Source organism: Microcaecilia unicolor, chromosome 2, assembly GCF_901765095.1.
Source record: "Microcaecilia unicolor chromosome 2, aMicUni1.1, whole genome shotgun sequence".
Lineage (NCBI taxonomy): Eukaryota > Metazoa > Chordata > Amphibia > Gymnophiona > Siphonopidae > Microcaecilia > Microcaecilia unicolor.
Window position 1 is genome coordinate 263,499,121 of NC_044032.1, and position 15,416 is coordinate 263,514,536.

The 15,416-nt window shown below is 43.5% G+C and overlaps 1 protein-coding gene across 1 annotated transcript in view; it reads right to left on the reverse strand.

Annotated features, from left to right (window-relative positions):
• Window positions 1-15,416, reverse strand: part of L1CAM (L1 cell adhesion molecule) — a 302,701-nt gene that overhangs the window by 75,944 nt on the left and 211,341 nt on the right. Inside the window, 9 exon segments of the mRNA XM_030194088.1 lie at window positions 230-300; window positions 1,548-1,745; window positions 2,025-2,126; window positions 2,219-2,343; window positions 2,708-2,867; window positions 10,618-10,784; window positions 11,081-11,192; window positions 13,396-13,539; window positions 13,711-13,842. Of these exon segments, the coding sequence (XP_030049948.1) occupies window positions 230-300; window positions 1,548-1,745; window positions 2,025-2,126; window positions 2,219-2,343; window positions 2,708-2,867; window positions 10,618-10,784; window positions 11,081-11,192; window positions 13,396-13,539; window positions 13,711-13,842 (1,211 nt within the window).

The window sequence follows — 15,416 nt, forward strand, 5'->3', positions numbered from 1 at the left end:
GGGTGAAGCTGGGACCTGGTTAGCTTGTTCCTTATAACATGGAGTCAGTGGGCATTCAGACAGTAAGGCGAAAGGGCAAGAGTGGGGGTGAGAGAAAAGTGCAAAAGGGAGCTTGGAGAGAGGTCAGACAAATGAAGAGGGAGAGAAAGGCAAAGGGGACATAGCTGAAGGGATACATCATGGATATGTGAAAATAAGAATGGTGGATCTCGGGTCGTTAAGATATTACCTCCCATGTAATGATCATATTATCAGGATTAGACCCTTCTCCCTTCACACCTCCAGGGCTCTTCTCTGGGGCTGTAAGACAGAAAGGGGGGGGGGGGTTACAAAGGGAGATTAATATGGTACAGCTGGTAATGGGAGGGTTCACCTTGATGTTTAAAAAGGAATGCCTAAAGTCAAAAACCTTAGAGAGAAAGGGGAAAGAGGTGGGCTCCAGGTTATAATCAGTTCCCCAGAGAAAAAGTATTATTATTTGGATTCAGCTCACATCTTTTCATTGAGAGCTGAATCCAGGTGCATTACATTCATGTACATTAGGTATTTCCCTGTCCCCAGTGGGCTCACAAACTCGTTCACAGCCACCACTTGGAACTGATAATTCACGAAGGGTGAAAGATGGAGCTGTCCTAAGTAACTTACCCATGATCACAAGGAGCAGCAGTGGCAGGGGCGAACTGACCATTTGGGCAACCGGGCACTGCCCGAGGGCTTAGAGGCTCTATGGGGCCCCGTGGTTCTGCCTGGTTGCCCGCTGCCGCCACACACTACAGCCCTCCCTGGAGGTCCTACCATGAAAGGTCCTGTTGATCTAGTGGCATCTGTGGGGGCAGAAAAGAATGTCACTCTTTCCTGCATGCTGCCGTTACTCTGCCTGTGCCTGGCACCAATATGTTTTAAAAATGACTGCTGAGACTTGCGAGACTACTGCAGAAAGTCTCAGTAGCCATTTTGAAAACACGGCAGCACCAGCCCTGGGCACAGTAGCAACGGATACCACTAGACCACCAGGGCCCTTCAAGGTAGGACCCACTTGCAAGGGTCTGTAGTGTGTGGGAGGGGGTCTGTAATCTGCAGGAAGGGGGTGGCGGGCAGTGGATGAAGGGGGGCCCAATGACCTTTACTGTCCAGGGGCCCCGATCACTGCCAGCCTGCCCCTGAGCAGTGGGATTTGATCCCTGGCTTCCTGCCTGGTGCTGTAATCACTAGGCTACTCATGGACAGAGGAAGAAAGATGTGTGTGGTGGGGGAGGAATCCATTCCCTGTGCAAATATTGCCGATGCTAATGTTAAATTGATCCTACTTCCTCCCTGCCAATACAACTTCTTTACCATTTGTCTTCTCAAAGAAAGCAGGAAAAAATGAACCAACAACAGTTAATAATAATGCTGGATAGTAAATCTGTATTCTAATGAACCCACCACGCTACTGTTTTTAGTTTGGGGTTTATCTCTTATGAGACATGATACACAACAGCACAGCATAAATGACTTTTACCCGCCTCCCCCCACTCCCCTCTGCAACCGAGTTCTATGGCACTTACCTGCTTCTGCTGTCTGGAAACGTTCTGACCCAGGACTGGCATCACTTCTCCCAAACTCATTCACAGCCACCACTCGGAACTGATAATTCACGAAGGGTGAAAGTTGGAGCTGTGCTAAGTGCGTGAGACCATCTACGTGGGTCAATTCATGCCATATACCTGGTTCAAACTCATCTTCTTCAAACTCGATGATAAACTCTGGGGGTGGTAGAGGGGAGTGTAAGTAGAGGGAAGGGGGGAGAGTGCAGAAAGGCAAAATGAGAGCTAAGTGATAAAAAAGAAGACCCAAACCCTCTCACAGGCTCGTTATTTTGCCTCACGCCTGAGAAAATGAAAGTTAAGTGATAAAAAAGAATACCCGACCCCTCTCAAAGGCTCACTATTTTGCCTCATGTCTGATACAGAATCTATTGTAAGATCTGTGTTATAGGAACCCAGTGGAATGACCTTAATGTGTTTCCAGAGACCACCTCTTACCCTGTATTGGGCTGTTGTTATCATTCCCAGGTGTCCAGGTGAGAGTGATACTCTGCTCCTGCTGGTCTGATAGCTCCAGGTCATAGGGGGCACCAGGCCGATCTGAAAGGAAGAGAAAACAGCCCCTCAAAGCCCCAGTAAAGCTCTATAGTGAGGGAGAGCACCAGCCTCATGCAAGCATTTCCTCTACTCACCCACTACCACCAACTGGGCACTCTTCTCCACAGAATCCAGTTGGGTCCAGGCCACACATGTGTATATCCCCTGGTCTGTATCATCCACACTGGAAATTGTTAGATTGGAGTCTTCAATGAAGTACCTGGGGGGATGGGGCAGGGGCAAAGAGAAGTAAAATCCTTTACATCTCATACCACTGCCGTATCAATGAGATCTTCACTTTGTGGGTTTCCTCAGTGACACACACTGTGTGGCCCACTGATTCAGTGAAATCTCTTCAGTGCCAGCTTCTTGACAGCAGAGCCACCAGCAAGAGCGCCAACAGGGTGTGTTTCCTCTTTGCAGTGCTCCCTGACAATGAGAACCCAGCAGTGAGACTATTTACTGAGTGACCTCTAACAATGAGACCCCAGCAGTGAAAGTTTCTTTACTGAGTGCTCTCTGATAATGAGACCTCAGCTATGTGAGCTTACCCACTGCAGACAGTGAGATACCAGTGTACATACTTGCTGCTGTCATCTGACTCCTGGATTTCCTTGCCATCTTTCTTCCAACTCATGCTGGACTCCTGAAAGGATGAGTCAAAGAGAACATCGCACTCGAACACAGCCTTGTCCCCTATTCTCACTCGGGTGTCTTTTGGAGGTACCAGGATCTTTGTAGCATCTATGGTAGAAGGAAAATATAATTTACTAGAGCAAAGAAGAGGACATTAGCCATCTCAGCTGTCCACTTTATCCTATCTGCCAACCCATTCTTCACTTTTAGTAAAGATCCCACTGCTGCTACCATTTAAGTATTTTCTGCTTAGAAGCAGCTACTGTTAAGAACATAAGAACATAAGTGTTGTCATACTAAGACAGAAAGAAGGTCCATCAAGCCCAGTATCCTGTTTGCAACAGTGGCCAATCCAGGTCACAAGTACCTGACAAGAATCCAGAACAGTAAAACAGATTTTATGCTGCTTATTCCAAGAATAAGCAGTGGATTTTCCCAAGTCCATCCTCATAATAGATTATGGACTTTTCTTTTACGAAATTATCCAAAAAAATTTAAACCCTGCTAAGCTAACTGCTTTTAACGCATTCTCTGGCAACGAATTCCAGAGTTTAATTACTCATTGAGTGAAGAAATATTTTCTCCGATCTGTTTTAAATTTACTACTTAGTAGTTTCATTGTGGGCCCCCCCCCCGTCCTAGTATTTTTGACATCTTGAATAGCATCTTTCAAACACTTCCATCTGTCTAATCCATGCTACTTCCCAACATACAATGGCTTAAGAGAAATCATATCTGTACAGACCCATCAATACAATAGTAGCAGAGATTTCTGATGTCATTCACAAACAAAAAGAATCAATGGGCCACCGGTGTGTTTATGGAGAAGTCACTGATTTACATCAGAGGGGTGTATCTTAAAAAGGGGAATACTTTTAGTGAACAGTTGCTGATGTTCAACCAAAGGAGCCTAGTCAAAAGCACAGTCTTCTTTGGGATGTTATGTTCAGTGCCGTAGCGAGGGTGCCTGACACCCGGGGCGGGTCGCCGCTGCGCACCCCCCTCCCCGGGTGCAGGGCACGGCGCACCCCCCCCCCCGGGTGCAGGGCACGGCGCACCCCCTCTCCGGAGCGCACCCCCCCCCCCGAAACGCACCCTACATTTCAGCGGGGGGCAGGCGGGAGGGCCGATCCGCCCCCATTGCACGTCACTGGGAGCTGCATCGGCTCTGCTGCTTCCCTGCTTTCTCTGCCCCGGAACAGGAAGTAACCTGTTCCAGGGCAGAAAGACCAGGGAACCAGCGAGCCGACACCCCCCTAGTGCGTGCACCTGGGGCAGACCACCCCACCACCACCCTTCCTATGCCACTGGTTATGTTATAGTATGTTGTGCAGTTCTTGTGCTCCACCTATACAGTTCAAGGACAGATTACAACAATCAAGAGCTGGACCAATCAATCCAGGAATTACGAACAACCAATAAACAAAAACTAAACATTAGATAAACCCACCTTGCCAAATAAAAAAGCTTTAAAATGTTTTCTAAACAAAAGATAATGAGTACAAGACCTCACAGACTACGGAAGCTGATTCCACAAATTAGCTAACCAGTATTGAATAGATAGTGTAAAATGTTTAATAGTTTTTAAATTCTTAAACTTTGGAAATCTTAGCTGAAAGAGATTACAAGTATTGTATCTGGAAGAAGACCACAAGTATACTAAATTCAACATATAATCAGGAATTTCCCCAGTAAGAATTTTAAAGGTGGTGATACCTAATTTAAATTGAATTCTCTCAGCAACTGGTAACCGATGAAGTTTAGAATAATAAGATTGAAGTGACTCAAATTGAGATAATCCAAATATCAGTCTAACAAAATTCTGTACCAGTTGTCAACGATGAATATGTGATTTAGAACAAATAGCTAGTGTAAGACTACAGTAATCCAGTCTAAGAAGAATTAAAGCCTCGACCTCGACCTCTAACTTGAAATATTTTCTAAAAACCCTCAACTTTCTTAGCATTGTAAAAGAGTATTTGATGATAAACTGAATATGACAATGCATAGACAATAAATGATCCATCTCCATCCCCAAAAATTTAGAATGAAGATCCAAAGGGAACTGGTTATCATCTAAAGTTATAAACTCAACATATTTTGGATCCGTTTTAGAACCCAACCATAAAAACTTGGTTTTGCTCTTATTTAATTTAAAACCCAAAGTGGATAATGTGACTGTACCAAACACCTATTTAAGCAATCTTATGTAAGATTGCTTAAAAGAAGAAAGGAAAAGCCCTCAGAAGTCCGTGGTGATACAGCATCCTACGGACCAGACTGTAGAATGCTCTATTGGTGTCATTTAGTTAAAAAGCTATCACATAAAGTTTGTATATAAATTTCATATGCAGCATACAGCACACTTATCTGTTCCCACCAGGGCCCGTTTCACCCTCAGCCTTCTTTAGGGATGCAGTGCTTTAACTGGTTACCGCCACTGAAGGTGAAAGGGGCCCCGTTGGGAACAGATAAGTGTGCTGTATGCTGCATATGAAATTTATGTACAAACTATATGTGGTAGCTTTTTAACTAAATGTTCACACAATTATTGGTAAGGTTACAATAAAAAGATTTTTGAAAATGTTTTTCTGGCCGATGATAGATTGGGGTCTAGTGGATATAGCACTAATTGGGCTCTAACAGGGCACCAATAGAGCATTTTACAGACCAGTCTGTATGGTGATATATTACCACAGACTTCTGAGGTCTTTCCCTTTTTTCTTTTATAAGATATCTTACATAAGATTGCCTAAATAGGTGTTTGGTATCAGTCACATTGTCCACTTTGGGTTTGGAAGTTTCAGTATTGTATATGTGGACAGTGAGTCAATTTGGTTAAAAGTGTTCTTATTCAATTTAAGCCTATGAAATGCAATCCAGTTGTCTATTATATTAACACTGGTTCTAATATGGGATAATGTATCAGACCACAGTTGAGGTGGCATCACAGTGATATCATCTGCATATATAAAGGGTCCTGTTTACTAAGCCATGTTATAGGTGCATTAGAGTCTTTAACATGCGCATGCTAATTGTAGGCACATTAAAAACGCTAATGCGCCTTAGTAAACAGGACCCAAAGTGTTTTATCTTAGCTTGATCAAGAGCGGCACCGAGAGACTGCATCAATAAATTGAAAAGGGATGGGGAAGTGGGGAACCTTGGGCAACTCCACTTAAAGGACTCCATCTTTCAGAAAAAAAATCCTCTTTACAATATAATGATGATTTGTCAAAAAGCCATTAAACCAAGACAAAACTGAACCTTGGATGCTAAAATAAGTCAAAATTTGAATCATCAGTTCAAAATCAAGTAGGTCAAATGCACTGCTTAAATCAACAAGTAGGTCAAATGCACTGCTTAAATCAAATTGCATAATAATAGTTGTCACATCTGTGGCCATGCCCCTGCGTCCAGATTTACCTTTTTTCAGTGATCTGGCTCTGTGGCTTCTCCAGACTGCTTTGTTCCTGCATTGATGCTTCTACTGTCTGGTGTTCCTGCTATCCAAGCCTTGCTCTGGTGTTCCTGCTATCCAAGCCTCATTCCAAGTTGTGACATCATCAGCAAAGTCCTTTATAAAGCACCTTGGAACTCTCATGCCTTTGCCATTGCAACAGGTCATTTAACCTTGTCTTTGTGTTCCCTGTTTAGATCCAGTTTCTGCTGGGCTTTGTTCCTGCATGCCTTGATTCCAGCCTGGCTTTGTTCCTGTGAGAATGCTTGTTCTTGTGTTTCTGAGTTTTGTTCCTGAAAGCCTTGCTTTGGTATGCTTTGTTCTAGAAGCTTTACTCTTGTTCCCGTTTAACTGTGTTTCTATGAGTCTTGTACTTGAAAGGTTTGGTTCTGTGTGTCTTGCTCTTGAACCTGGTTCCTGAAAGCCTGGCTCTTGCTATTGCCAAACCCTGCTCTTGGTTTCTGTTACAGTTTGACTCTATCTCTGGCTCCTGCTTTAGTCTAGCCCTGCTCTTGACTCTTGCTTCAGTTATACCCTGTTCCTGCTTTCTGCTAAAGCCAAAGCTCTGTTCCTGCTTTCAGTTAAAGCCAAATCCCTATTTCTGCTTTCTGCTAAAATCAAGTTCTGTTCCTGTTGTAAAGCCAAGTCTGTTCCTGAATCCTGTTCCTGCCTAGTCAAGTCTGTCCTTGAATCCTATTCCTGCCAAGCCAAGTCTGTTCCTGGTTCCTGATCCCACCAAGCCTAGCCTGTTTCTGGTTCCTGATCCTGCCAAGCCTAGCCTGTTCTTGTTGCCAAGTCAAGTCCAGTTCCTGCCTTGTTTATAGTCTTGCTTCTGTTTGTTCTTGTTGCCTCTGCCTTGCTTTGTCTACTGTGTTTTATGTCTAGCCTTGCCTTGTCTTATTCAGTCCAGTCCTGTCCAGATCCAGTCCTTGCCTTGTCATGGTCTTGCCCTTTTCTGGACCCAGTTTTAATCTAGTTCTTGCCTTGTTCTGCCTTGCCTTGTATTGCCTGTGTCCCAGTCCCAGTTTTAATCTAGTTCCGAGTCTACTACTACTACTTAACATTTCTAAAGCGCTACTAGGGTTACGCAGCGCTGTACAATTTAACATGGAAGGACAGTCCCTGCTCAAGGAGCTTACAATCTAAAAGACAGGTGTACAATCTAGAGACAAGTGTACAATCTAAAAGACAGGTGTAAATCTAGAGATTTACCTGCCTGGAGTTGGCAGTGGTGGAGAAGGGTACGGAGAGGAGGGATTTGTCCTGTGAGCGGAGGTTACGGGTGGGAACATAGGGGGAGATGAGGGTAGAGAGGTAGTGAGGAGCCGCAGACCGGGTGCATTTGTAGGTAAGGAGGAGAAGCTTGAATTGTATGTGGTATCTGATCGGGAGCCAGTGAAGTGACTTGAGGAGAGGGGTGATATGAGTATATCGGTTCTGGCGGAATATAAGACGTGCGGCAGCGTTCTGAACGGATTGAAGGGGGAATAGATGGCTAAGTGGGAGGCCGGTGAGGAGTAAGTTGCAGTAGTCAAGGCGAGAGGTAATGAGAGCGTGGACGAGAGTTCTTGTGGTGTGCTCAGAAAGGAAAGGGCGAATTTTGCTGATGTTGAAGAGGAAGAAGCGACAGGTTTTGGCAGTCTGTTGGATATGCGCAGAGAAGGAGAGGGAGGAGTTGAAGATGACTCCGAGGTTGCGGGAAGATGGGACGGGGAGGATGAGGGTGTTATCAACTGAGATAGAGAGTGGAGGAAGAGGAGAAGTGGGTTTAGGTGGAAAGACGAGGAGCTCGGTTTTGGACATGTTCAGCTTCAGGTGGCGGTTGGACATCCAGGCAGCAATGTCGGATAAGCAGGCCGATACCTTGGCCTGGGTCTCCGCGGTGATGTCTGGTGTGGAGAGATATAGCTGGGTGTCGTCAGCATAAAGATGATACTGAAAACCATGAGATGAGATCAGTGAGCCTAGGGAAGAGGTGTAGATTGAGAAGAGAGGGGGTCCAAGGACAGATCCCTGGGGAACACCAACAGATAGTGGGATGGGAGTGGAGGAAGATCCATGAGAGTGAACCCTGAAGGTGCGGTGGGAGAGATAAGAGGAGAACCAGGAGAGGACAGAATCTTGGAACCCAAAAGAGGACAGTGTGGCAAGAAGTAAATCATGATTGACAGTGTCAAACGCCGCGGATAGATCGAGGAGGATGAGGATGGAATAGTGGCCTCTGGATTTGGCGAGGAGCAGGTCGTTGCACAAGGCAGGAGTCTTGCCTTGTCCTGTCTGGGTTCTAGTTCTAGTCCCTTTCCCTTGCTTTCCTTGCCTCATTTGGATCCAGTCCTTGTCTTGTCTATTGCACCTTGTTTCCTCTGCCTTGCTTTAAGTCCTGTCTTGTCTAGCCCAGTCTTGCCTAGTCCTGTCTTGTTCTGACTCCTGCCTTGTGCCAGCCCAGGTGACTTGTCTGCCTCAGCTCCAGCTGCGGTACAAGGGCTCACTATCCCTGAATCCGTAACAATAGTACATTGACCTTTACAAAATAATTCCTTAACATATGCTGTCAAAGCAGATACAACAATTTTAGTGCTGTAATTTTTTCTAAAGCTTGATCGAGAGGAATGCAAAATATCAAATTTTTAAAGATAGAAATCCAATTGTTCAGTAACATAGTCCTCCATAATCTCCTTCAGGAGCCTTAGGAGGTTTGAGGGAACTATTTATCTTGTGGGTTTACTCTTATATTTATAATTCTGTTAAAATCTTCCCCTCTATCGTTGATGATATCAGCACAAGGAGAAAATATATTTTATATTAGAATACTTCCTGTGTATCTGACTGGGTGGTTTATTGTATTCGATGCAGTTGTAATAAATTGTATGTTGGTCAGACATCCCGCAAATTATCTACCAGATTGGGTGAACATAAAAGCAATATCATTGCAAGGAAAACTACGGCTCCTCTTGCTGTGCACTGCAATAAAGAAGGACATTCTTTTGAGAGCCTGAAATGTATTGTACTCCAACAATTGAAATGGTATCCAGGGGGAGGAGATAGGAAGCACCTCCTACTGAGACTGGAACAGCGCTGGATCTTCCGTTTACATACTTTGCACCCATTTGGTTTAAATTCTAAAATAGAGTGGAATCAATTTTTTTGACCAATCCCCTTATTAACAAAAAAGTTTGTCTGTTCTTCGTAAAGAAGTTTTTACATCTTTTTGATGAATGTTTTTTAGGGGTGGAGTTTAGCGGAGGCGTCTGACGTCAACACATAAAACACCGTAGCCATTTTGCGATCATTTGGCAAAGGAGTCCAGATAGAGACCTCGCCTTGTAAAAGCTGAAGAAGTATTTTTGAGCTCTGTAAGTTCGGGAGGACTGCACTGATGTATGTTTTCTTTTCTTTTCAGATTTTTTCAATTAAAATCTTCCCCTCTCCCCGGTTCATGCTCTAAGTACTGTCTCTCTCCCTTTCCCCTATTTCCTCTATGTACCCTTCACCTTTGACTGATTGTGCTATTGCTGAGTGATACTGTCTGTCCTATCAAATATTATAGATCTGCAAGTTAGCTTGGGAGGTATAGTAAGTGCAAATAAACTATATTCTGGAGGACCTGTGGGAGGGACGTGGGGTTGCTAGCTATATCCCCTAAAGGAGTTCCCAATTTTGGATTGTGATTATTGATTTCAAGGATGGAAGCAAACTTTATTTGTGTAAGGAGGAAAAAAGCCTACAAGTTTTACACACAGGGTGGTATTATTGAAACCTGCTGGGCAGAGCTGCAAGAGCATGGTAGTAGGATGGCAAATTTCAAAGCCGCTAATTGTGCATTTGTAAAGGTTAATACCACTATCCAGAGGAAAGCAGAACATGGTTCATTCTGATAATGTACTAACCCGAAGTGTTGAAAGTATGTGGTATCAGTTTGAAGGCTTTTTTCTTCTGTTTATAGTGGAGAAAAAGACCTCAGTAGTCATTGCATGGCGATAGAACAATAAATGTACTCAATGCCCGCATTTCATTGACTCCGTTATTATCACTGGTCATAAAAAACTCCACTTGTATGTAAATGTGGGCTGAGAATGAAATGAACTATAACCCATCAAAGATAGTCAGAATCGTGATGTTTAACACTTGCTTAAACAAATAATGTTACTTAGCTTTTGCAATTTTGCCCAACGGAGCTCTGCGTTTCACTCTGCAATATAGCTTCCTCAGGGGGCCAAGTAACTCATGGCAAATCACAATGGCTTAAGCAATGGCGTCCTTTACTCATATGACACCGGAGTAATATGAGTAAAGGATGTCATTGCTTAAGGCATCGTGATTTGCCATGAGTTACTTGGCCCCCTAAGGAAGCTATATTGCAGAGTGAAACATGAGTTTACAAGGAAGACGCTACTCAACTTTTCACATCCAGGATGGCATTGATGGTGGCATTGTCTTGGTCATTGATGGCAGTGCAGGTATACAGGCCAGAGTCTTCTTTTTGGGCATTAGTGATGTACAGAGTCCCATTGGTAAACACGTTATAACGGTCATCCTCCAGCACAGGTGTCCACTGATCCCGCATCCTGCCAGAGAAAGGAAGACAGTGAGAGGTCTCATGGGGACAATTCTTGTTTTTTATTGGCTATCTGCCTTTGGAACACCATCAGCAATGTCAAGTCTGCTAATGATGCTTTTTGATGTCTAGTGTTTGTTACAACTACCATAATATTGGCTAGTTACTTTGTGATGTTAACAGCTATTAAAAGAGTTAGTCAAGTGTCACTGATTGGTCATCCTATCTTACTTGGCCTTGGCTAATATTGCTGTTATGACACAAACCAATCCCCCTTAGTAACAACCAAGATCCCACAGGTCTTACCACTCAATGGAGGGCAGAGGGGACCCGAAAGCTTGACAGTTCATGTAAACATTCATCTGCTCCACAGCCTCATACTGCATGCTGTCTTGGGTGAGAATCTGTGGTGGGAGCTCTATAATGAGAGAAAGAGAGGCAGAAAAGACACTGTGAGACAGCTGGGAGAGAAGGGAAGGGAGGTACATTGTGAGACATGAGGAGAGAAGAGAAGAATCTTAGGAGGCACCAGGGCCGTGCCGACACGGTAAGCGAGGTAAGCACGGCAGGGGGGCACCGTCCTCTGGGGGGCGCCACCACCGCACCGTGCTTACCTCGCCCTCCCGCTCCCATGTCCCAACTGCCCGCCCTCTTCTCCCACCCCAAGATCCCTTTCATTTTTTCTTCCTTTTAAATTTACCTCCGTCCGGCAGCACAGCGTCAGTGAAGGAGGCGGCACTCCCAATGTCTCTAGCCAGCCTTCCCTTCGCTCAGTGTTCCGCCTTCTTCTAATGTCAAGGAAATGACATCAGAAGAAGGCAGGACACTGAGCGAAGGGAAGGCTGGCTAGAGACGTCGGGAGTGCCGCCTCCTTCACTGACGCTGCGCTGCCGGACGGAGGTAAATTAAAAAAAAAAAAAAGGAAAGGGATCTTGGGGGGGGGGGGGAGAAGAGGGTGGGCAGTTGGGACATGGGAGCGGGAGGGCAGGAGAGAGAGAGGAGCATGGATGGGAGGGGAGAGAGGAGCATGGATGGGAGAGAGGGGAATTGCTGGATAGAGATGAATGGAGGGGACAGATGGGTACGGATGGATATGGATTGCAGGGCTCAGGGAGAGAGGGGAATTGCTGGATAGGGATGAATGGAGGGGGCAGGGGATATAGAGCAAGAAATGAAGAAGAAAGGAGGAAAGTAAAGAAATAAATGGAAAGGAAGCTCTGGAAACGGAGTTAAGGGGACAGATAGCAGCAGAATCAGATACTGGGCCAGCATGATCAGAAAAAGAAAGTCACCAGACAACAAAGGTAGAAAAAAAATCATTTTATTTTCATTTTAGTGTTTGGAATATGTCCACTTTGAGAATTTACATCTGCTATCTTATTTTGCAATGTATAGCAATTTGTTTCTAAGAATATTGCTGACAATTCCTGTCAGTGTGGCAAGTGGTGAGCGATCATTTTCATGGGGGGGGGGGGGGGGGGGGGAACTTATAGTCTGCAGGGGGGCGCCAGAGATCCTAGGCATGGCCCTGGGAGGCACCATGGGAGAGGTGAGGGATGAGAGAAGAAGGAGGTGCCATGAGACTTGCAAGGGAGAGACTGAGGAGGGGAGATGCTACAAGTGAGACCAGGGCTAGAGTAAGAGGTAAATGAGAAGCCATGTTAAGTCAGAGGAGGATCAGAAACACTATGAAAAGTTGAGGGAGATGGACAGATGAAAGACAGAAGAGAGAAAGAGAGGAAGATGAAGAAGAAACTAAGAAAGACGTGGGAGTGAGTGATAATAGTGAAGAAGGGATGCTCTGAGATGTGGGGGAAGGAGAAAGGAGATGTTGTCAGATAGGAGAGGGAGAGGAGATGCCATAAAACAAGTGGAGAGGGTGGAGATCACATATGAGACAGAAGGGGAGGAGGCAAAGAAAGGTGAGGTGAGACAGGAAGGAAGGAGATGCAGGAAGTGAGAAGGTACAGTGAGACAGACAGGATTAGGGCTAGGATGACAATAGGTAAGCTGTAGACATGTGGTGCCAATATCTACAAGAAACATGGAACTGATATCTAAACATATTGTAGTCTCCCACAATTATTACCATTTATATTATGTTATTATGAAGATTAATGTTTAATTTATTATGTGGTGGGAATGGGAGGAGTGGCACCAGTCAAGTAGACATGAGACTGATGAGATAAGATTAAGGAGACCTAGAAGACACAAACAAAACTAAACTAAACTTGAGCAGGGGGAACACATATAACAGAAGAGCAAGGGCATACACATGACATGAAAGGGCAACACATACAACAGGAGGGATCCATACCACAGAAGAGTGGGGTGACATACAAGAGCAGGTGGAATACACGACACATGAGTGAGGGGGGGGGGGACGACACATGTTACAAGAACAGAGGCATGCACATGACAAAGGAATGGGGTATCGTTTATCATTTATTATCGTTTATTTATTTACTATACTGTTACTTATTGCTTTGGGAAAACAGAATGTTTTGAGAGAAAGGGGGATACACACAGCATGACTGCAAATGGAGAATCACAACTAAGACTGGGGAAATGCTGGGAAGATGCAGGCAATAAGCTATGGTGGTGGCAGAGAGCACACTCACTGGTGACATAGATATAGGCATTGGCCAGAAGGACCCCATGCTGGTTGGAAGCCTCGCATTGTGCCACTGCCGTGTCTTCAGTCTGAAGGTTGGCAAGGATCAGAGTCCCATCCCTAACCTGACGCCTGGGATCGGGATCCAGTTCTGAAACACAGGAGAAGCAAAGAGGAAGAGCTGCAAAGGATCTGTGAGCACAAAATATGTATTAAAGAATGACTCTACAGATCGGCACTGAGTGCTTTTACACAAACACATATGTGGACACCGGTGTAAATAATCACACTTTCAAAGACACGAGTAAGTAGTGATAGTCACCTTTCACTGGCACTCCATTAATTTTCCAGCTGATATTAGGCTTGGGATTGCCGTAGACTTCACAATCCAGGCGGGCAGTCTCCCCTGGAATGTATATGTTGTTCTCTGGCTTCTTAACCCAGTATGGGGCAGCTGCAGGAAGAAAGCAGGGAGACATAGCTCAACATAATGCCTTCACCTCAGAGATACACCTTAATAGAAATGTTTACAGTATAACACGTGTCAGGCTAGCGAGGGAAGCGTGCGATTTATCCTTATTATACAGTTATACCATATAACACGTGTCAGGAACAGTGAGCGAAGTGGGCAGTTTATCCTTATTATACAGTTATACAGTATAACTTGTGTGTCAGGGACAGCAAAGGTAATTGGCAGTTTATTCTTATTATACTTTACTTTATGAGTCTTCTATTTTGTAATTAACTATATAGTTCTACGTGGATTACAAATCAAAGAGAACTAAGAAATCTAGGAATTAAAATTAACTATTAAAATACTATCAAATGTACTATTCTCAGATTCTAAATATTTCTAGCCAAAAATACAAAATAATGCCATAACTCAGAAGATTAAATTCTGGGCAGCACAATTTTTTGAAATAAAAAAAGCTTGAATTGCTTTCCTAAACAAAGGATACTTTCTTTCCAAATTAAATTATTAAGTTATTATTAAATTATTAATTATTTAATTATTAAGAAAAAGAAGCTACCAACAACTTATGGGACATAATCTTTTGTATGGCAGGAAAACGCAACCTCAACTGGTTAAAAAAAAATGATAGCTACTTCCATTCAACAACTGTATAAAATCTACCATATACATAGGAGCCAACTTTTCAAAATTTTTGGGGGTGCTAAGCCCAATGGAAATGACCCCTCCCTGGACACATACAAGGAATTTTTTCAATATTGGGGGAGCTCAAGCACCCACAGCACCCACAGAGTCGGCTCCAATGACCATATATGAGGGTGCATTACAATATGAAATTTTAAACACCAACATATACAATTTGAATTAGACTCTAGCCTCAGTTGGTAACCAATGTAATCTAAGAAAAAAAAAGAGTAACACTATCAAACCTATGAACCGAATACACTAGCCTAACTGCTGTATTCTGAACTGTTTGTAATTTCTTGATTAAAGATTTTAAACAGCCAAAGTAGACAATATTTCAACAGTCCATCCGAGATAACAATAAAAATTGGACTATTATTCTAAAAGCTGAAAATTTTAAAATATTTTTGAATCGTTCTGAGTTTCCTTAATAACATAGAGGAATTTTTAACTACTTTATTAACTTGTGTTTCCATAGTCAGTTGACTGTCTACTTCAGCTCCTAGAATCCTAGAAGAATCAAATGTAAATTTATCATCACCTGTCGAGAATTGTGAACTAGTCCTGAACTTCTCTGGGGTTCCTATCTACAAAAATGAAGTTTTCTTGTTTTCTTTCTGTTTAATGCAACTTATGAGAAGATATCCAGTTTTCTAACAACTCTAAACATGCTTTTATTCCATTTAGAGTTTCAGTTCAAGCGTATTTATTAACTTTTCAAAAAATATAATCAAGTATACAAAGTACAAAAACAAAAATCAAAAATAAACAATCATATACATGATATGTAGAAAGTTCCATACATTCAACATCATTATATATGCAGTGCCATTACAAAGGATTAGAAATTATAAGTTATACAGGTTTACTTT